Here is a 23,368-nt window from a genome sequence, read left to right on the forward strand (position 1 = left end):
AAGAGAAGAATGCAAATTATCAAAGTAAAAGATTTTGCAACTAACACTGTAAAAAAACTGATTCAGTTAAGAGACGATGGGGTGGGTTGTGCTATTTGGGCTACACCCACAATAGTGCTCAGGTGGATGATGCAAACCGTGTTGGGGATCTCTGTAACCCATGCATGATTCCCCCAGCCCCTAACGAGATTTTAAAGAGTGTAACACCAGAAAACAGAAGGAAGCTGACTTACAAATGGCCTTGGTTAGGGGTATCTTTACAATGGGGAAAACTGGTGGTCACGACTTTAAACCAGAAATTACTTAGCATCTTCAACAAAGAGTAAACGGATTACTACATGCACTTGCTATGGAAAGAAGTTCTTTCGGCAGGAGGGGCTTTCCAAGGGAGGTTCAGAAGGGCCTTCCCTGGCAAAGTTGGGTCAATTGGACCAATACAAGCTTGAGGAGATGGCACTGGCTCAGGTCCTATGCCGCAGGGGGTTACCCAGACGACCGAAGTGGAGCTCAGGAGCCCTCAAAAGACGCATTCAGTGCTACACAGAGCAGAGACCAAATCAGGGCCAGGAGCATGCAAGGCTACTGAACTCTCCTGCAATACTATATTTTACTGATTAAAAAGTTCACCGAATGTGCACAAAAAGAAATCAGATGAATTCATATTATGGGATCATCTACAAAGAAAGCAGTCTGAGCTCTTCAGAACTATCGCAAGAGATTAAACAGGTATAAGACAAAGTACAAGACATTAAGAAGAGATGAAAAAGTATTCCATACACATGGACTGGAAAAACCAACAAAATGTCTGTTCTGTCAAAAATTCAAGCAATTCCAATAAAAACATCAGTCATTTCCCCCTTCTTGTTTTTGGGCCACATCTGGCAGTGCTCAGAGATCACTCCTGGTGGCCTGGGGGGATCATATGAGATGTCGGGGATCCAACCTCAATCAACTACATTTAAAGCAAATGTTCTGCCTGCTGTACTATCACTCTAGCTCCTCAATGACATTTTAAGGCAATAATACAACAGATACTATTTTATATGGAACCACACAGAACAGCTGTGAGAACCCTAAGAAAAAGATAAATGGAAGCATTGTGTATCTGACCTCAACCTTTATACAAAAAAGTGACGGCAGTAATTAAAATGGAGTGGTACAGGTATAAAAATAGAGACACAGATCAGTGAGAAAAAACAAAAGCTCACATTCTGATTTATGACAAAGATCTAAAACTACAATGATGACTGTCCTTGACAAATATTAGGAAAACCTGATAGCCACATGCAAAGGATGTTGTTCCCTAAGCAACAAGGGAAATGAAAATAAACAATTGGGACTATATTTAATTGTAAAACTTCTGACAGTAAAAGAAAGCATCAACAATAAAAATATCCATGGAATTGTATATTTGCCCGTACATCCAGTAAGGGGTTAATATTAAAGGTATATGAAGAATTAAAACAACCAACAATCCAATCACAAAATGGGTATAAAATATAGACACTTCTTCAGAGAGGAATAGATGGTGGGCAGACATACAAAAAATATTCATTGTCACAGACTATCAAAGAAAAGCAAATTAAGACCACAACGAAATTATCCCCTCAAATCTGTAAGAACTGTTTCTATCAAAAGCAGCAATAGAAGCTGGGGATGTAGGGCAAGAGAAGAACATAGACCTCACGTGCATGCAGCACTGAGGAAGACCTTGAAACAAATAAAAAACACTCCTTCTACCAGTCCCTGGTAAACATGCTACATAGACAATAATAAGTCCAGAATGTGGATGTGAAGAAATTGTCTCTAGGTGGAATGTCATCTGGAAAACACTATAGAACTTCCTTAGAAAGCTAGAGGCTACCTTATAATCCAGAAGACTTTTGGGTTGTCTATCTGAAGGGTATGAAACACTAATATCAAAAGTTGCACCAACCCAAAAACTTACTGCAGGATTATTATAATTTTGTGGGGTGGTGTGGTGCTGGGGCCTCACAGGGTCTCACAAATGCAAGGTAAATGCTCTGCACTTAACTACATTCCTGGCCCTATTAACATCAGCTGAAATATAGAAGCAACCAAAGTACCCCTTGCTAGATGACCGGATAGTGGTACTCTTACACAAAGGAGTACTATTCAGCTATAAATGGGTGAAATGTTGGGACATATAACAAATTAGAATTTAATGCAGACTTAATGCAAAGCAAAATAATACAGAAAGAAAAATACAAGTGTTGAATAAATTCACCCACGTGTGTAATATAAGGATATATGCTAACGGCTAGAGATATAGTACAGAATTAAAGAGCTTACCTGGTACCACATATGATCCCCTGAGCATTACCACAGGTTACTTCTGAGCAGAGTGCCAGGAACAGTCTCTGAGCACTGCTGCTGGGTATGGCTCATGCCTTACTCCTCCACCCCCCAAAAAGGCTGATGAGTGAATGAACAAAAAGTGCAATCACTGACATTAATAACAGAACTAAAGTTACCTGAGAAAGGGGTAACAGTGGAAGCCAGGTGTAGGAGTGGGAAGAGAGGTGTTTAAAAAAAAAATTAAGAGGGACAGAATAACAGTGCAGTGGGTGGGGCATTTGCCTTGCATGTGGCCAACCCAGGTTAGATCCAGGCACCTCATTTAGTCCCCAGTACCCCCAAGCATGCCAAGAGTGACCCTGGAGCACAGAGCAAAAACCCCCGAGAACTGCCAGATGTGTCCCCCACCGCCCCCCCCCAAGAAAAAATTTAAGCCAAAAGGGAACTAGTTCACAGGCTAGAAAGATGCATTTGAGAAACACCTATTCATTAAAATTAATCTCAAGGTTAGAACCCTAAGTAAAGGGCAGCACTGCAAACACGAAGGGGAAATTAAAAGGAGCCCAACAGCCCATTCTGAGTGACAACTTTGGGTCCTCTGGGGTGATGTGATGTGGCTTCAGCCTAGGCGTGCCCCACATATGCTAGGTCGGTTTACATACAAATCACATAAAATCACTTTTTCCTTCTGGTATTATTTTTGTTCTAAAAACATAAACTACAGACCTGGGAGATAGCTCCAAGATGGGGAATGCACGCTTTGCAGATGGAGGAGACCCGATTCAATCCTCAGCACGGGGTGGTCCCAAGCATGGGCAAGAATAGCTTCCTTAAGGCACAAAGATGAGAGCAGCCCCCAAGCGCTAGCAGCTATCACCCAAACACACACACACACACACAATTTCATTGCAATTTGGCAGTAAGAATGAAAATAGGGTACTATGCTACTTAAGGCACAAAGATGAGAATAGCCCCCAAGCGCCAGCAGCTATCACCCAAACAGACACACACACACACACACACGAAATTTCATTGCAATTTGGCAGTAAGAATGAAAATAGGGTACTACGCTACAATAAAAAAGAAATGATTCCGGGGACGATGGGGGGTGGGAGGGAAACTGGGATCCGTGGTGGTGGGAAATGGGCACTGGTGGAGGGATGGGTATTTGATCATTGTATAATTGAAACCCAAGCACAAAAATTTGTAAGTCTGCAACTGTACCTCATGGTGTCTCACTAATAAATATTAAAAAAAAAAGATACCAAATAAATAACCTATGATTCTTCACTGACTCCATTAATCAGCAGAAATACAAATATACCAATATTGCAAAGTCTAGACATAAAAGACACTTCTAGAAAGCTGAAAAAATTTGTTATAAAGTATTCATGTTCAATTACTTTTCATGATTATTTAACAAGGCATTATTTTAGGAAATACATGCTGTAGACTTTCAGGAAAGCATGATTCAGCCATTTGAATGAAAAAATAATACATATATAGCTTTTTGAGTCATACCCAGCTGTGCTCGGGGATTATTCCTGGCACACCTTGGGGGACCTTATATGGTGCTGAGGAGAAAACTCAAGTTGGCTGCATACAAGGCAAGTGCCTTACCTGCTGCACTATGCAGCCTTGAAAACATATTTTAAAAAAGATATATTTGATTATTTTAATATGGTATGTTTCAAAATATAGTTATTTTGTTTTTGGGTTACTCATCATCACCACCTGGTGATGCTAAAAGGGGTTACTCCTGACAGTACTTAGGGGACCATATGGAGGGCTGGGGACTGAAACCGGGTTGGCAGCATGCAAGGCCCGCACTTTTACCGGCTGTACTAGCTCTCCAGCCCAGTATAAAGATTTAAATATATCTTTATGTTGTCCAAAAGCAGAGAGAGAGTATGGGGAAAATGGTCTGCCACTGAGGCAGAGGGAGGAGTGGGATGGAGGGGGGATACTGGGGACATTGGTGGTGGAAAATGTACACTGGTGGAGGAATGAGTATTTGATCAGTGTATGACTGAAACTCAAACATGAAAGCTTTGTAAGTGTTGTTCACAGTGATTCAGTGAAAGAAAGAAGAAGTATATATATCTTTATGTGTAATAAAAAATGCAATTCAATAAATGTTTGGTGATTGTAAACAATAAATGGGCAATGCAACTTTCCTGCAGAATATAAGCTTATTTTTAAAGAACCCACGAGGGTCTGGTTCAATAATAAAGCAGTTAAGACATTTGCCTTGCACGCAGCCAACCTGTATTCGATCCAGCATTCCCTATGGTGACCTGAGCACCACTAGGAATAACCTGAGCCCCCTAGGTGGGCTCAATCCCTAATTCCTCCCAAAAAAAGAACCAATGAGGTTCAGCTCAGAGTCGAGCACATACCTCGGATGTATGAGACCCTGTGTTCAAACCCAAGAACTGAAAAAAAAAAAAAAGGAGTAATATGGGGTTCAAAAGTATAGTGGATAAGGTGCTTGCCTTGCATGTGCCTGACCTGGGTTTGATCCCTGACTACCCATATGGTCCCTAGACTACTGCCAGGGCTAATTCCTGAGTGTAGAGCCTGGAGTAACCCCAACCATTGCTAGGTGTGACTCAAAGACTGGAAAAAAAAAAAGGAATGAATAACACATACATGTTTATATGTATATTTATGTAGAAGTATAGAAAAGTTATACATAAAAATGTTAATGCCAAGTAGTGCTAAATGTCTAGTTATTTTTTAATCCTTTAAAAATCAATTTTAAAATGATTATTATTCAAGAAATTAAGCAGTAAATAAAAATTATCTTCAGGGATGGAGTGACAGTACAGCATGTAGGGCGCTCGTCTTGCATAAGGCTGACTCAGGTTCAATCCCTGGCACCACACACATGGTCCCCAAAACCTGGCAGACTGATCCCTGAGTGCAGAGCCAGAAATAAGCCCTGAGCACTGCTGGGCGAGACCCCAAAACAAACAAAAAAGGCAAAATTGCCTTCGTTCTACATAAGTTATATTTAACAGACAAAAAGGCAGTGACAGAAAAAGAGAGGGTAAAGTACATGAAACAAAGAATAGGAAAAAGTATCACTGGTACTTTGTTGAAGTAATGTGGACATATTTTTCTCAAGTGTTAATTCAGACTTAATTGAAATACTTCCATTAGTTATATTAACTAATATAACTAATATATAATAATATATAATAACTAATATATAACATATATAACTAATTTATAGTTACTTCATATTTTTGTATTTTTTAAAAGGCATAAACACCTTATCTGAATAAGTCTGAATGACAAACCTCCTAAAATATTTATTTCTATGATGTCTCCTAATTTCTATCTGGTTGTGACAGTGAACTTAAAAATCTTGGAGGTTCAGAAGACGGCTCGGTGGCTACAAGTGCTTGCCTGGCAAGCATAAAACTGCAAACTCAAACCCTGGAACTTTCCGCATAAACAGTGAGGAGATTCTCAGTCAAGGATCCCTGGTGATGAGAAAAACTGACTGCTTACGACTACCAGTAAGATCTCCTATTTGACACAACTTCTACTACTAGATAAGGACAAAACTCCACAGCAGAGACCTAAGGCTTTCCCAGTTATATTTCCAATTTCATTTTCTAATAGTTCCCCACATATATCCTATTTTCCAGTCCCAACAAACTATTGTTACAAATACTCCACATCTGCCTAACTCACCTTTATGTTCCTACCATCTACCACTGCATTAGGTATAGGTAAAAGACTGGGAGAAATAAACTAATTTTAAAGTTAGTAGGTAGGCCTCTAACACCCATGCTACAACCAAGTTTCAAGAGGTGAGAAATACAACTGTCCGTGACCCCTTAAATCATCCACGGATAAAATAGGGTACTGGCGTATAAATGAAAGATAACAAACCACATAGCAATATAATGCTAAGTGTCTACTAAAAAGCAAAGTGCACTGTAATACTGCCAAATTCCTCAGCTGGAAATTAACAGCAGTAGACAGAAGTAAGGTTTTAGTGCTTATAAATCTCTAGGGAAAGTAGAGCTATTTAAGGAAAATTAAACTGGTCTGTCCTTCCAAGAGATTGTGTTACATAACTTAATCTAAAAGATGTTTACAAAGGCTACCCATTATTTTCAGATAATTCTCAGTGAAGAAACAGCTCCTTGAGGAGTAAAATGAATGATATAATACCTTGTCATCGTATTCCTTAAGTGTTAATACTGAGTTTCAACTTCATTTGGCAAAATCAGAAAAAAAAGGAAATAACCCCAGACTCTTGGGTGTGATTTTTCTCTTATTGCAAAGGTAGGCCCAAGATTCTCAACTAGGTTCCAATCCCCACAAATAATTCTACATTTTGTCAAGTGTTCTGGCTTAAAAAAAATAATTTTTTTAAAGTAAAAGCATATAATTTACAATTCAATAACATTCTGCAACAAATTTGTCAATTCAATTCTTGCCATTGTAAGTGAAATCACCAACCCCCCACCCCCAAGATTACTCAAATAAGACTTTGTAATCTGTACTGGAAGTACAATAAATAACTCTCTCTCTCTCTCTCTCTCTCTCTCTCTCTCTCTCTCACCTTATTTAAGTAATCCTGCATGCAATAACTTTACCAAGTATTTAATTTGTCTTATCATTTAAAGACAATGTATCGGTCTTACCAGAATAAGTAACTGCTGTGGTACTATAAGTAGCACTCTGGGTATAGGATGGCACCACAGTAGCTGCAGCTGCCACTGGCTGTACGGTTGAAGATACAGGATAAATGGAGAAAGTAGTGGTAGCTGGACTTGGTGTAGCTGGTTTTATGGCTGTCACTTGTCGAGTCTGTTGGGCTTGTGTATACTGAGTTGCACCTTGGCTATAACCTGCTTTGGGGGCTAAGTGGGAAAGAGACAAACAATTAGAAGGCTGAACCATTACAATTATTACAAACCGCAGTTCCTTGAAAACTAGAAAAACAGGTATCAATAACTTTAAATTCTATGCTAGCAATTTCTTTTTGGCAAAAGGGTTATAATTTCTTATTAATGACTGAATGAATGAACATCCTTATAAGCTAATCTGCCATCCCTTTAGAGGCTTTCTAAAATGACACTGTGGCAAGTTCTACAACAAAATTAAATACTGGTATTATGGGATGAAGCCAACTCGTGTGTGATCCTCGGCACCACATGTATGACTCCTGGGCACTGCCAGAAGTGATTCCTGAACACAGACCCAGGGACCTAGATGCAACACACCCCAAACCAACAGGGGAGGGAAATGAAGGAAGGGGGAGAAAAAAGGGGGGATTATAAAGTTTTTGGACCAAGGAGACAGTTCCAAGGGCTGGAGGGCAAGCTTTGCATGTGGAAGGGCCAGGTTCCATCCCCAGCAGCACACAGTTCCCTGAGGACCAACCCTGGCATGGTCGTACTGTCTCCCCTAAATGATCTTATTTTTACCTTTATAATGAAAAAAAAAAAAACTGGAGGGAAAGAGGAGTTTTGCACCACACCCAAACTCCCAATGGTACGCAAGGGAATTGTGTGTGGTGCCAGGTATTGAGCCGTAGTATTGAACTTTGCATGCAAGGCAGGAGCCTAATCCCCCTGTATAGAGATCTCTGTCTTGTATGAAATTTGAACCAAACACAGATGAGAATAACAGTGTACAAAAGAGAACTAACGTGCAACAGCCAAACGACTTTCAAAGATCACATAATCCATGTGAGAGTTTTCATTCTCGATTTTTGACATAGATAATTTAGAACTCTTAAGACACTTGCCTGATAGCTGTTTGACTGTTAACAAGTTCACTAGATCTTATATCCAAAAATCATCAGGGAAGAGAGAGACTAAGAGAAGTCAGGGTCATCAAAATTTAGAGTATTTTTAAACCATTTTGAAGGAATTCAAAAATCTTGGAAATAGAAGTATTCTAGAGAGAGCTCAGTCAACAACCTTACTTACAAACATGAGATCACAGATGAAGATAAAAATCGCGCGCCCACTGTTGGTAAAGCCAGGGCGAGAGAGTCCATCTACCCTTTCCTAATCAAAGCTCTACCTATTCACCTTCAAGATCCTTCAAACAATTAAAAGAATTACCTGCCTAATAGAAGTGAGTCATGTCTTCATTCTTAAATTTCTATTTTTAGAAAATTTATTTTTTAAAGACTACAAATATGCAAGTTTCTTTGAAGACATTTCCTGTATTTGAACCCTTATAAGTACTAGAATTTTAGTGGTTGATAACAATTGACTGTCACCACAAATCAGAAAAAGCTGAATCAAACACATTGGCCCAAAAAGGGTTTCAAAGGCAGTCAGTATGTTCTGGACATCTGTGCAGAGATATGATTGCTCCAAAAAGTTACCGCTATAATTTATTTTGTGTACCTTAACACACACACACAACCAACTAAGCTGAAGACCAGAAATGAAATATGTTTTTAGGAGAGAAAGATGTGATTTATGAATTATTTCCCATGGCCTTCTCTTTGGAATGCAAAGGCATCTTTGCAGAGAAACAGAACATAGCTAGAACCAGCTTTTCTAAATGATAATACCAGACCTGAGTTTAGATGAACTTCAGAAGCTTATCTCCCCCAAAAAGCACCAAAACACCCCAAATCACACGTTGGTTTTATATTTAACGACTCAGTTTACAATGAAACCACACATATAACTGCAACGCACCTGTCTGATAGTAGGTTTCAGCAACAGAGGGCTGAGGCTGGGCAGCAGCAGCGACAGCAGCAGCGGTCGCCGTCGGCTGCTGATAGTACTGCTTACTATCATAAGCTACTGCAGGAGCCGTGGACCTTACATAGGAGTATGAATCCTAAAGAGAAAGGAGACGAAAGAAAACCTGCTGTGAGTAAAGTGGCCAAAAACCAAAAACCCGACTTGACTACATAGAAGTATAATAAAAGAAAACAAAAGACTAAATATGTACCCATACCTACGGAGAAGGGCCAAGTCAAGTACAAAGGAGACTCAGTTTAAGCTTCATCAGGTAAGATCAAACCAGCTTCAGAACTGTCACTGACACATGCACTATGCAGTATCAGGGAGGAAGTTCACAGCCCCTCACATACCAGACACGTACTCTAGCACATAGGTATCTCCTTGACCTCTGAAAATAACCTTTAGAAAGATTAACGTTGCGGCTGAGGGGGTTGACTCAAAAGGGCGGAACACATGTTTGCATGCAGGAGCTCACGGTTTACTACTGTCTGTGCGCAGTGATCACTCTTGGTGGGCTTGGGGGACTGTGGGTGCTGGGGATCAAACCCAGATCAGCTGCAAGTCAAGTGCAGAACCTGCTATACACTGGCTTGTGCCCCAGAAGCTCAGGTTTGACCCCTGGCATGGCGTTGTATCCTCCTCTACCACCCACCACCAGGATAGGCTCTGAATATGATGAGAAGTAACACAGGCAAAATCAAAACTTTAAAGATTTTCAGAACTGTTATTAAAAATTCATACCAATAATGCCTAAAGATGGACCCTAAAATAAAACATACCCAAATGTTCTAAAGTTTGTGATGCTTCTAAGTTTCTTTTAATTCTTTCTTGTGATTAGGAGTTTCCAGGGGCTGGAGCAATAGCACAGCAGGTAGGGTGTTTGCCTGGCGCGCAGCCAGCCCGGCCTAGCCGGGTTCGATTCCTCCGCCCCTCTCGGAGAGGCCGGCAAGCTACCGAGAGTATCTCGCCTGCACGGCAAAGCCTGGCAAGCTACCCATGACATATTCGATATGCCAAACGCAGTAACAACAAGCCTCAAAATAGAGACATTACTGGGCCTGCTCGAGCAAATCGATGAACACGGGAGGACAGTGCTACAGTGCAGGAGTTTCCAGAAAAAAGGAATACTACATGTAATACTACATATACAGGTAAAAAGAAGATCTAGGAAAGATGGGGTGAACTTGGGTATTGAATAAAATAAACGGGGATAGAGAGATATGTAAAAGCAAAGGGTGAAGCAGGCAGAACCAAGTAAAAGATGGGCTTCATGCACTCCTAAACTTGAGAAGAGTGTTGTTTCAACCTTCAACCTTAGTTCCTTGCTATGGGCTCTCTGTCCTACAGGTTGGGCCCTAGACACCTGCTCTGGCTCACCATTTATGCAATTTTGATCTGCAGTAATATTCTGGAAGCCCCTAGGAGAGATACGGATCTCAATTAAGAAATGGTGCTTTAGTGGAGATCATGCCCAATTCAGTCAGCCTAGTCAGTGGCTGAATAAATGGCAGTAATCCTACATAAAAAAAAAAATGCTGCTTTTGGCACAAAACTCAGATCAAAATGGTTTAAAGACCTCAATATCAGACCTGAATCCATAAGGTACCCAGAGGAAATTAGGACAGAACCTCTATGACACTGAAATGAAAGGCATCTTCAAGAATAAAACACCACTGACCAAGCAAGTGGAAGCAAAGATAAACAAATGGGACATTAAACTAATAAGCTTCTGCACCGCAAAAGAAACGGTGACCAAGAAAGACACTCACAGATGGGAAAAAATTACTTTACCCAATATCCACATACCCAAGATACATAAGGCATTGGTAGAACTTTAAAAGAAAAAACATCCAACCCCATCAAAAAAGGGGAGAAGAAATGAACAGAAACTTCTCAAAGAAGAAATACAAATGGCCAAAAGACACATGAAAAAATGCTCTATGTCGCTGATCATTAGGGAGATGTAAATCAAAACAACAATGAGATAGCTCACACCAGAGAGTGGCATACATCAAAAAGAGCAAGTACAACCAGTGCTGTCACGGATACAGTAAGAAAGGGACTCTCCTTCATCGTTGGTGGGAATGCCAACTGGTCCAGCCTTTTTGGAAAACAGTCAAGGCATTCTCAAAAAGCTAGAAATTGGGCTTCCATACAACCCAGCAATACTTCTGGGAATATACCCAAACACACACAGTAGAACTTCTATGTTCACTGCAGCACTATTCACAATAGCCAGAACCTGGAAACCACCCGAGGACCTGAGAACAGATGACTGGTTAAAGAAATTATGGCACATCTACACAACGGACTACTACACAGCTGTTAGGAAAAATGGAAGTTATCAAATTTGCTTATAAATGAACAGACATGGAGGATATCATGCTGAGTGAAATGAGCCAGAAGGAGAGGAACAGATATAGAATGATTGCATTCATTTCTGTGATATTAAAAAAAAATTTAAGATGAGACTAATACGCAAGGATAGTAAAAACAAGGGCCAGGAGAACTGGTCCATGGTTGGAAGTTTGCCTCAAGTGTTGAGGGCGAAAATGAATGGGATATAGAAGGGACCTGTATGTGAAAGACAGCTGGAAATGATCACTCTGGGTAAGAACTGTGTGCTGAAAGTAGGTAAATGAACAAACATGATAACCTCTCAGTATTTGTACTACAAACTATTATGCCCAAAAGGAAGGGGGGGGGAGGGGACAGGGATGGGAGAGAGCCTGCCATAGAGGGAGAGTGTTGGAGGAAACTAGGTGGTGGGAAATGTACACTGGGGGTTGGGTATTGGAACATTGTATGCTGAAAAGGGATCTTGAATAGCTTTATAATTGTGTATCTTATGGTGATTCAATTTAAAATTGAGAGAGAAGGAAAGAAATACAATACAGAATGCGTTTTCTTATAAAGATGCAAAGCAAGGTAGCAATGAAGTTCCAAATGCAACACAAGGGTAGAACTGATCTATACAATTTTTTGGAGGGCGGGGGGGGTGAGGGGGAGCTTGGGGAGGCAGAATCTTGGGGGAGAGATAGTGTGTACTCTGGTGGTGTTAGGGAACCTTAGGACAGTGGCAGAAGTTGACACTGATGGTGGGATTGGTGCTGGACACTGTATACCTGAAACTCCATTATGAATACTATAAATAACAGTGCCTTCATATTAATACAAAAAAAGAGAAATGCTGCTTTTGAAGAATATTAAAAAAACACAACACTGCAAAGAGTCAAAATCCAGAAGTGCCAACTTTGTAAAACGGTTCTAAAAAACAAAACCAGCCAGAGAATTTTAAAGAAGTTTAAAGAAGTTTATTGTCACGGTCACTTTACTGTCACTGTCCTCCCGTTGTTCACTGATTTGCTTGAGCAGGCCCAGTAACGTCACCATTGTGAGACTTGTTACTGTGTTTTTGGCTTATTGAATACAACACGGGTAGCTTGCCAGGCTTTGCCGTGTGGGTGAGATACTCTTGACAGCTTGCCAGGCTCTCCGAGAGGGGAGGAGGAATCAAACCCAGGTCGACAGGGTCGGCAAGGCAAACGCCCCACCACTATGGTATGGCTCCAGCACATAAGTTTACTGTTTAAAAAAAAAAGTTTAATGACCCCATTAAGCATAATTATACAACAATTGATTTTTAGGGCTAAAGAGATAGTACAGTGGGCAGGGCATTTACCCTGCATACAACCAACTTCAACTGGGGTTCAATCACCGGCATTCCATATGGTCCCCAATGCACTGCCAGGAATAATTCTGTAGTGCAAAACCAAGAGTAACCCTTAAGCATCGCCACATGTGACCAAAAAAAAGAGACCTGGTTTTTTTTTTTAAAGACTAAGTTATGTAAAGAAGAACATTATTTTAGCCTGCTCTTCAAGCCCCATAATCTCCTTTGAGCAGGTACTGCCTCTCTTTCTCTCCCCCTCACATCTAAGAGAGAGAGAGAGAGAGAGAGAGAGAGAGAATGAGAATGATTTTACATACCAGTAAGAAGGAATACCTTTATGGGAAGGAAGCACGGGTCACAGAATTCTCACACTCAGAAAGCTTCAAAACCGTATGTAGTATCTGTCCTCTATAGCTTAAACTCATGGTTCTCAAAATTGGAGGAGACACGGCCACGCTTCAAGTAATACCATAGTAATAAGTAAAGGGCATTTTCTCCATTGTCTTATTTTTCCTTTAAAACTTGCAGCAAAACTGGGCCGGAGAAAGTCCAACAAGTTGGGGCATGCTTTGTATATATCAGGTCCAATCCCTGATCCTATATGGCCCCCTGAGCACCACTGAGACCAGCTCCTGAGCACAGAACCAGGAATAACCCAAAACCCAAAGAGAAAGGCTTATAATAAAATTAAAATATTTAACTAGTAATCTAGTAATTCAAATTTAAAAATTAAAGTCAACACAGATATAAATTTGGTCTGAATGGACTGGGTGGAGGGGTATGGTAGGAAGGGGGAGGATTAGTACAGTAAGTATGGTGTTTGCCTTGTCCGTGACTAACCCAGGTTTGATCCCCAGCACCCCATATGGTCTCCTGAGCACCACCAAAGAGTGATCCATGAGCGGAGAGCCAGAAATAAGCCTTGAGCACCACCAGTGTTGGCCCCAAAACAAAACAAAAACAATGCAAGGAAACTTAGAGCATTTCCCCTAACTCACCCTTTTGGAAGGTGTGCTTTGGGCGAGGCATACTTAGCAAGACTCAAGTCTGAAAAGCACTCTTCGGACACTAAATCATAAATGAACACAACGAATGTTTACTGAATTCAGCGGTTTTCTTACCTGGTAGTTTTGTGTAGTAGCTGGTGGCGGTGGCGGGGGTGCTTCTTGTTGCCTCTGAGTATAACCGTAATCAGTTGCTGTATGTGCAGTGGGATAGCCTCCATAAGCAGCGGCTGTAGCAGCAGCTGCAACAGCTACTGGAGCAGGTCGGGCAACTGCAACTGTGGCGGCTGCTGGTGCGTAAGCAGCGGTAACTGTGTGAGCAGCTACTGGAGCCTGGTGGACGGTGTAGCTAGCAACTGTGGTTGGATGAGAATAGGCTACACCAGAAGCTGGCTGCTGGCTATATTGTAGAGTGGAAGAATAAAATAATACAATTTTAAAAATACAGGAGCTGAATCAACTTAAATGAAAAGCATATTTTCAAGCAATTATGAACTACAAAAGACCAGGTATTTGGCTTTTAAAGCAAAATATATGAACGTAATAAACTTTCTAATCAACACCATTATTGTGTGATTATGCTGTATACTTTTTATTAAAATTTCAAATCTTTATAAATTTTCATTTTCTTAATCTCAATGTGTTAAGATATTCACACAGTTTCAAATCACAGATCGTATCTCAAAGCAGTATGGGATAAGGGATAGCAGTATTAAAAAGAAAGAAAAACTGATCAAACAAGAAATTAAAATATAACTTTTGATATGATCCTTATGATGTTCTAAAGTTTTTTTAAAAAACCTCTACATAGAAGTCATATAAAGAAAAATACTGTATTCAACTTTAATAATGGAAAAAGATAAGGGAGAAATCATTTCCCAGCTGACACAAATGCTTCTGATGCTCTGGGTCAGTACTTCTCAAACAGGGGCCATCTGACTCCCTGTGAGCCCTAGGATATTCCAAGAAGACAACAGATAAAAATTGTCAATGGCAAGCCCTGGCATAGGATTAAAGGTCAAAATGTCAGGACAGGGTGCCATAGGTTAGAAACAAGGTTGGAAAGGGGGTCAGAGTTGGAAAAGGTTGAGAAACACTGCTTGAGCTTTATAGAGCATGGGGCAAGGCGGGAGATTTTGCTTCATCCCCAGCCTCCATGGGACATTAGCAGTGTCTGGAGATATTTTGACAGTAGGCTGCAGAGTAGGTTGTGGTGACATACAACTACTGGCATCGAATGTGCAGAAACCAGTGATGAATGGTGCTACATGTCCTACATTGCACAAGACAATAACCCACAACAAAGAATTTCCTAAGAATGTCAGTAGGACTGAAGTTGAGAAATCTTGCTCTGTTTAGAGTACAAAACCTACAATGAAGTATTTATTATTTTAGATAAAATCTTTTCATTATACACATTAAAAAATCTCTTTAAAATGCAGCACATGTTGGGGCAGAACAGATGGTACAGAAGCTAGGGCGCTTGCCTTACATCCCACCAAACCTGACCGGAGTTCCTGGCATCACATACGGTTCACCATGATGGCCAGGGGTCACTTCTGAGCATAAAAAAATGAAAAGCCCCTTAAGCACTGCTGGGCATGGCCCCCCCCAAAATTTTTTTTAAATTATTTCCTTTTACCTGTTGTAAAAGGAGACCTAAGATGTTTAGCAATCAGTCTTTAAACTGTAAAAACTTTCCAAACCATACACCTAAATGAATTTTCAGCTTCAGGTCTTATGTTAAACTTAGATTGAGAACCCATGTTACATAAAACAGAAAAGCTTTTAATGCCACCGTACAAAACAAAGTACTACTTGTTGTTCTAGGTTCTCTGAAAAAGACTCATAATTCCTTGCAAAAGCTGTATTTTAAGGCAGATATGCCTTTAAAAAAAAAAGAGCGCCTCACCAGTTAATCAACAGCTTTTAGCTGACCATAAGTTTTAATGAGCCAACAGTTAAGAATAGCTAAGGAAAAAGAATATGAGCAAGACATAAGCTGAAACTGCCCTTAGTAAGCTAATCTTGATTCATGGTACAGGGTATTCTTCACTGGTACGCACATCACCACAAAAACATGGCATACAATTAAAATTTGTACATTTCACCGTACAGTAGAATCCTTCACATTTCTATAGGTTCCTGGAAATCTTTAATGTTTCTTGGTCTTAAAAATGATTTTAATCAAAAAGACAACATAATACAACCAAGTCTTTAAAATGATGTTTCATACAAGATTTTCTGGAACCCCACAAGACCCCAATCGATATTATAATAAAATACTGAACAGAAGTTACATTCAAGAACCTACTATATTATCGAAACACTGATTAATTAGAATGTTTTCAATGGAATCAATATGAAGCTTTAAATATGGGTATAATATTGGTACTATCAGAGAGCGGAGGATCTGGGGACATTCAGTCTAGAAAACGAGACTGGGGAAGAAATGACAGCTGCCTTCTAATAGAAGAGACTTACTCCATGCTGCTCCAGAGAACAGAACTAGAATCAATGGATGGAAGGGTGGCAGATTTCAGCCCAATATGAAAAAGAAAAAAAACAAAAACAAAAACTTAGAACAGAGTCCAAAGAAACTCATAATTTTTTACTTGGATGAGGGTTTTCATATTTTGATATTAAAATTAGCCAACAATTCCACATATATGCCAAATATAAGACAAGAAAAGTGAGTTTGAATTGATTTGGGATTGACATTTTCTATGGATAATTCCACATTCTGAAAGAAAAATGCGAACAACATATTGAATGTCTTCAAAATTCCTAAAACTGAAAAGAAAAAAAAAAACACTTAAAATATAAATGTCAGTTCCATAAAATCTTTAACATTCATGGGACAAGATTTTACACAGTCAAACTACAATGAAAAGAGCTTTGCTTATGCAAAAATTCAGAGTCATATTCCTGTGCTGATTCCATTCACCTCACTGTTCATTATCAAAACATGTTCACATTTCTCCAAAATGTGTGTGAATGAAAAGCTGAAAAGCAGGATGGGAACAGAATAGGGATGTCTATTTCACTAGGTAAGCAACCTGACTTATATTTAAATGCATGTTACTCAGGAAGGAAGGATTTTTATATTCTTACTTACACTCAGCTACTTATAGTAATCTTCTCACCCTATTATATGCCACAATTAAACAATAAGTCATATAATCACCATTTCCAGGAACAGAGAGAGAGAGACTCCACCCCATCTCTACTTTACCCTATTCCCTGCACTGCATAAATCTTGCACCTAACCCACTCTCTAGACTAGAACTGATCTACCAATGTCTAGACTCATACTTCTATAGCATCATTAAGGATAATGATCCAGTCCCAGTTCCCAGTGGGTCAAGGACAAGGCCAAGTGCTACTCAGACTAAAGATTCTCTGATTACCTTAGATCCAGCTAAGAAAGCAATGATAGTACAGCAGGTAGGACATCTGCCTTGCACACAGCCAACCTGAGTTCGAGCCCCGGCATCCCATATGGTCCCCCAAGCACCACCAGGAGTAACTCCTGAGTGCAGAGCCAGAAGCAACCCCTGAGCATCGGCGGGTGCTCGTTTTTAAAGGCATTAATGGTATTAACTGCCTCAAATGCACCACGTTTGTTCTCTAGAGCTAACTGCCCAACAAGGGCCATGCATGAACCTGGAAAACAGCTCATAAATGATTTCCAGATTTCCAAACTTTTAACAGGTTCTAATCTGTTCTTACTTCCTTAAGCACTTGAATTGTCAAAAGGAATGCCGAGCACGGCCAGCTGTAGCCCTGGAGGCAGTCCCTCCTCCACCCCAGCACCACAGAAGTGGCCCTGTTGGCCTCCAAACTGCTGGACCTGAGTAGTACCATGGTGAACTGTCTGCCTGATTGGATGAGTATTGTCTGAATTGGCTGCCAGGCTCCTTGAGCACTGCTTGGAAATTGAAAAAATAATTAAAACACAAAGCTTTCTGGGGCCAGGAATGTACTAATGGAGCTCAGCAGTAGAGCACTTGCAAGTGCCCTGCATGCGTAAGGCCTGGGGTTAGATTCTGAGCACTTCATGGTCCCCCCAGGGAAATGCCAGTAGGATCCCTGAACATCAAACCGGGAACAGCTCCTGCACAGTGGATGTGTTATACCCCCTTGCTATAGGCAAAAACGTTTTTTAACTTTAATAAGTAAATGGCATGGCCTTCTATCTTCAGAAAGTATCATAATTTTTCAAATTCCCTTCTCAGGGCATTCTTCACTGACTATCATTACCAATGTAATACATTTTACACAGTTATCTTTTCCCAAAAATAAAAACCAAACTATTCAAGACTGGGGAGACTGGCTCAGAGTTGAAATGCATACTTTCCATGCCAGAGCCCAGAGGTACCACATGGTCCTCTGAGCAGTACCCAGAGTATTCTGAGTACTGCTTAATAGTACCACCGTCACAGTCCTTGTGCGTGGTTCCAAAACAATCAATTGCTCTCGCCATATTTTAAGCCCATTTGATCTTTAGGACCATCAAGTATCTGAACACTAAATCAGGCCACAAAATTTACTTATGTTGGTTTTGGGGTCACACCTGGCAGTGTTCATGGCTTACACCTGGCTCTGGGGTCAGGAAATCATCCTGGCAGCACATGAGGACCCTGCTGAAGATTAAACCCAAGTCAGCTGTGTGCACGGTAAGTGCTTTACACTCTACTCTCTTCAGCCCTATAGAATTTATTTTAGCAAAATTTTATACTATTTTGCAGCTAAAAAATAATCAAATTTGATTGTCCTAAAATGGCTACTCAATGAAATTATGCGAATAATTCAGTAATTCTCAAATCCTAATTTATCTTTTCTAAGGCCCTATATCACGGCGGACTACCATACTTACCTTTTCATTTTATGATACAACTTTCTACCGTGGCTCTGCCCACTATTTGTTTTTGTCTCTGCTTCTATCATAGACACAGACGTTCCCTAAGATTGCAACAAGACTCAAAATTTTTTCATTTATTCAAAAAAAGACTTTCAACATGTAAATATATACCAGGCACTGTACTTGCTCTGACTTCATTCACAGGGCTGTAATAATAGTGATTCACTATATGGACCACAACCAGATTCACACCACCAACTGTACCCCTTTTCTGAGCTCCCTCCTGAATACCCGCTGAATACAATAGCTAACACTGATTTACAAGCTATGATGCATGTTACAAATATCTAACTGAACTCTCAAAACATGGGGCAGGCTACGGTCCTTTCAGAATATTTGTAACATTTTTTAACTCGGTGAAAGTGACAGAGGAATGTTATACTTCATCAAGTTTTACCAATTATATGTTAAGTTTTTCTATGTTATAAGTCTTTATTGTTTTATTCAACAACACTTCAACAAAGACTAAAAACAATTCCAATCCAATCAAGCAAGGATTAGTGTTTACAAACAGTTTATAGACCAAGAGACTTTAGTGCGACAGCCAGCTTGCTAAAGTCACATGGCAAGTAGAAAAAGGACCTGGATTTAGCTCAGGTAGGCACTTTTTTTCTTTTCTTTTTGGCTTTGAGTCACACCCAGCGATGCACAGGGGTTACTCCTGGTTTCGCACTCAGAAATTGCTCCTGGTGGTGCTCAGGGACCATATGGGATGCTGGGAATCAAACCCAGGTCGGCCGCGTGCAAGGCAAATGCGCTACCTCTGTGCTATCGCTCCAGCCCCTCAGGTAGGCACTTTTTGCTCTTCTGATTTTTTTGGTTTCACAGCCACAGCTAGCAGTGCTCAGGGCTTATTCCTTGGAGGGCAAGCAAGGTTCTGGGGACTGAAGCCAGGTTGGCAAGCAACCTGTGCAAAGCATGCAACCTACCTACTGCACTATCTCCCTAACCCCTCAGGTAGTTCACCTTTGAAGTCTATCTACTCATACAAAGCAATTCATGTGTCACTCCACACATTTATTTAAAATGACCTTCCCAGGGCCAGTGGCGTAAGGCCCTGCATGCAGCAGACTCAGGTTTGACCCACAACATCCCATATGGTCCCGAGTCCCACCAAGAATCCCCGACTGTAAAGCTAGGAATAAGCTCTGAGCCTTTTTGTTTGTTTATTTGGTGGCCCAAAAGCCAACAAAATAAACTAATTGACCTCTCCTTGACTTTCAGAATGAAAGACCAAGAATTCTGCCTCAAACTCCATAGTTAGAATCTTCCAATTCCCTATTTCAGTTTTTGTTAAAACTCAGTTATGACTGTTACCATGGCAGCTATTTGTAGCTAGCTATCCCCATTTGCAGGTTCCAGAAATATAAACTCCTAAAAAAGAACTACGGATACTGTAGATGTTCATTAAATACCATGAATTACTCCCTACAAATTCATTTTAATCCATAGACATAGTACATGCAAAAACAATTATTAAAGCAAAAACAAATACCAATGTAATCTGCCCTTTTAAAATAGGAACTAAAAGTTGCATTATACACAGCTTTCACAAAATACTCAGAAAGGCCATACTTAGAACAATGACAAATTCTGACCGTGGTACCAAGAGCAATTAATGGACAAGGTAGGTACACTTGAATCATGAATCTAATTCTAGCCTACTTGGAGAGTTACCACATTTATACCTGTAAACTCAATCACTGTGTTCTATTAAACTGGTACTATTTCTCAGAAATATAGTTTGCCTGACTTGCTTAACCAGCTATATATACTAGTTCAACTGTGCATGAACCTAAGTCTATCCCCGGGGCCTAAGATATATAGCTCAGGGGGCTTAGAGCACGCTTGGCTACATATAGGAAGCCAGGTTCAATCCTCTGCGCAGCATTTTCCTCCAAATACCTCAGGAGTGACCCTGAGCATCAAGCTGGCCCACCATCCGCTACCAAAAAAACCCAAAACTTCTCTATCCCGGGATCCTTATTTTAACTGACGATTCTTCCTGTACCAATTCCATATTCTCCTGATTTAAAATGAAGTCTTGGCATCTTATAAACAATACCTTCCTTATATCGCAACATATTCTTGAGACTACTTTTGGACACACATTCAATCAACTAGAATAACCTGCCCCTAAACGTTGGGTGCTAGGCCACATCCAGCAGTGCTCAGGGACTATTACGGACTTGAGTAAAAACTGGTAATTTGAAGGTAATGATTATTATTGTACCGACTAGCACTAGCACTGTCCTCCCGTTGTTCATCGATTTGCTCAAGCAGGCCCAGTAACGTCTCCATCATGATGACTTGTTACTGTGTCTGGCATATCAAATACAACACGAGTAGCTTGCCAGGCTTTGCCGTACAGGCGAGATACTCTCGGGAGCTCTATTATTATTTTTTTGGGGGGGGCGCTACACCAGACAATGCTCAAGGGTAACTCTTAGCTCTGCAGTCAGAAATCACTCCTGCCTGTGCTCTGGGGACCATAAAGGATGCCAGGGATTGAATTTAGGGTCTGACTCAAAAAGCCAAAAGCCACATGTAAGGCAAGCGCACTACCCTCTGTCCTATCTCTTTAGACCTAGTAAAGTTTTCTTTTTCCCACTCCATGAATACAGACTATTTTCTTTTAGTCTTCTTTTATGGCTATTACAATATTCCAATTATAATAATTTTTCCTTGCAGTGTTTGGAACATCAGGAATGGCTTTTTTTTTTTTTGGTTATTGCTGGAGGGCAGGTTTGGGTGACCTTCACATGTACTTAAGGCTTAATCTTGGTTTTGTATTCAGGGGCCATTCCTGGAACCAGGAATAAAACCCAGTACTGTATCTCTGCTGCTACCCATCACCCCCATTAGTTTTATTTCTACTTGAAGTATTGAGTTGTGGCTATAAACAGGACCAGTCTGAGATTTAGTCATCTAACAGAATTACTGAAACAGGAGTAATATTACTTGATTTTTGCCTGATTTCAGAGTCAGAAAATGTTAAATATATTTTTACCTACTACTTGGAAACAAATAACTCCCCAACCTCCCTCCCGACCTAACAAACTCCCTCCTCCCCAATACAAAACTACAAAAACCCTTTCCCAAGCCCTTCCCTATTAAACTGACACTGAAATCCTTACAGCCCAGTAAAGGTCTTTTTTCAGATCTTAAAAAAAAAAAGTGGATACTATGGATCAAACCTTAAGGCCTCACACATCTAAGAATATGCTCTACCTCTAAGCCACATCCTAGGCCTGCAAAGTTAAGTTTCCCCCCCTATTTTTCAGGGATCACTCCTGGCAGGTTCGGGGACCACAAGGGGTGTTAGAGAGCAAACCGGGTTAGCTGCATACAAGGCAAATGTCCTACCCTCTGTACTTTTATTTCTCTAGCCTCTAAAGTTAAATTTTTGAAGGAAAGAAGTGCTCCTCTAGAGACAAGTCCTACTGCTGTCAGGGAGAAGAATTTGACTGGTCTGGACAGAGGAACAAACCAGCTACAACATTCCTTATACCAAAGTCAATACTGAGCAAGTGCTCTTCACTCTATAAAGGCAAAGAAGTGAGGAAACTGCAGAAGCCTGAAGCTAAATTTGGTTCACAAGCCATCTTTGTAACATGAAAAATGCAAGGTCAAGTTTCTATTTGATGTAGAAATTGCAGCAAGTTAGCTAGATGGACTTGCTAAAATAAATGACAAGGTTGACTACACCAAACAATGAATTTTAAGATGATTAATTTGTGATGCAAAAAAAGATGCCATCTAAAACTTTCACAGCTAAAGAGATGTTAACGCCCATCTTCAAAGTTTCAGAGGACAGGGGCCAGGTAGCTGGTTAGCTCTATGGTCGAGTGCACAAGCTCTGCATGTCAGAGTCCCTGGTTCAATCCCCAGCGCCATAAGGTGTTCAGGTTAGTCCTGTCTGTCCCATGCACACTCCAAGCACTACTAGGAACACCCTGAGCATAGCTGGATAAAACCCTGATCACCACCAAGTGTGGGACACCGCCCCCACCCCCACCCCAGACTATTCTGATTCAAGACTCCAATGGAAGAATAATTAGATATAGTGAAAAGAGCAAGAGAACCAGGATTAGAAGTGGAGCATTAAGATGTGATCAAATTAATTGACCTCATGATAGAATTTGTATGAGCATATGATAAATAAAATGTGTATGAGGAACTGTTCCCATGGATCAAGAAAATGAAAATTAATTCTAGCGATGAAATCTACTGAAGATGATATAAACATTGTTAAATAACAACAAATGGTTTAGAATATTATATAATCTTAGTTGATGTAACAGTGGCAGTGATTTTGAGATGACTGTCTATAATTTCAGAAGTCCTGTGAGTAAAATGCCACATGCCATCACTCTGCCTTTGGGCTTTCCAGCCCAATTTTTCAATTAAAAAATCTTGACAAAAAGCACTGCCAACAAACCGCTGCTAAAGAGATCTCCTGTGAAAAAAGTGTTAACAGGTAGTAGTAAATGCTATTGTCTTGTTTTGTTTGGGAGCTACAGGAGATGGTACTTGAGAATGACTCGCAGCTCTGTGTTTGGGGGTTGTTCACAGCAGAAAAGGAGAATTATGTGGTGCTTGGGATTGAATCTGGGCCTGCAGCTTGCTCTCGGCTTGCTGAGCTATCCTTTTGGCTCACTGTTTTATTTTTGGGGAGCGAAGAGGGGCTGGGCCATACTCCTGGCAG

The 23,368-nt window shown here is 40.4% G+C and overlaps 1 protein-coding gene across 5 annotated transcripts in view; it reads right to left on the minus strand.

Moving 5' to 3' along the window:
- Positions 1-23,368, minus strand: part of ZFR (zinc finger RNA binding protein) — a 72,249-nt gene that overhangs the window by 41,081 nt on the left and 7,800 nt on the right. For 3 of the 5 annotated variants that reach the window (XM_056111999.1, XM_056112001.1, XM_056112003.1), the window contains 4 exons: positions 16,221-16,244; positions 13,854-14,136; positions 9,009-9,153; positions 6,987-7,205 (listed from right to left, as the gene is read on the minus strand). In XM_056111999.1, coding sequence (XP_055967974.1) covers positions 6,987-7,205; positions 9,009-9,153; positions 13,854-14,136; positions 16,221-16,244 — 671 coding nt within the window. The remainder of the gene's footprint in view (positions 1-6,986; positions 7,206-9,008; positions 9,154-13,853; positions 14,137-16,220; positions 16,245-23,368) is intronic. The other 2 variants (XM_056112000.1, XM_056112002.1) reach the window with 1 other exon arrangement.

This window comes from Sorex fumeus, unplaced genomic scaffold, assembly GCF_029834395.1.
Source record: "Sorex fumeus unplaced genomic scaffold, SorFum_2.1 ptg000015l, whole genome shotgun sequence".
Lineage (NCBI taxonomy): Eukaryota > Metazoa > Chordata > Mammalia > Eulipotyphla > Soricidae > Sorex > Sorex fumeus.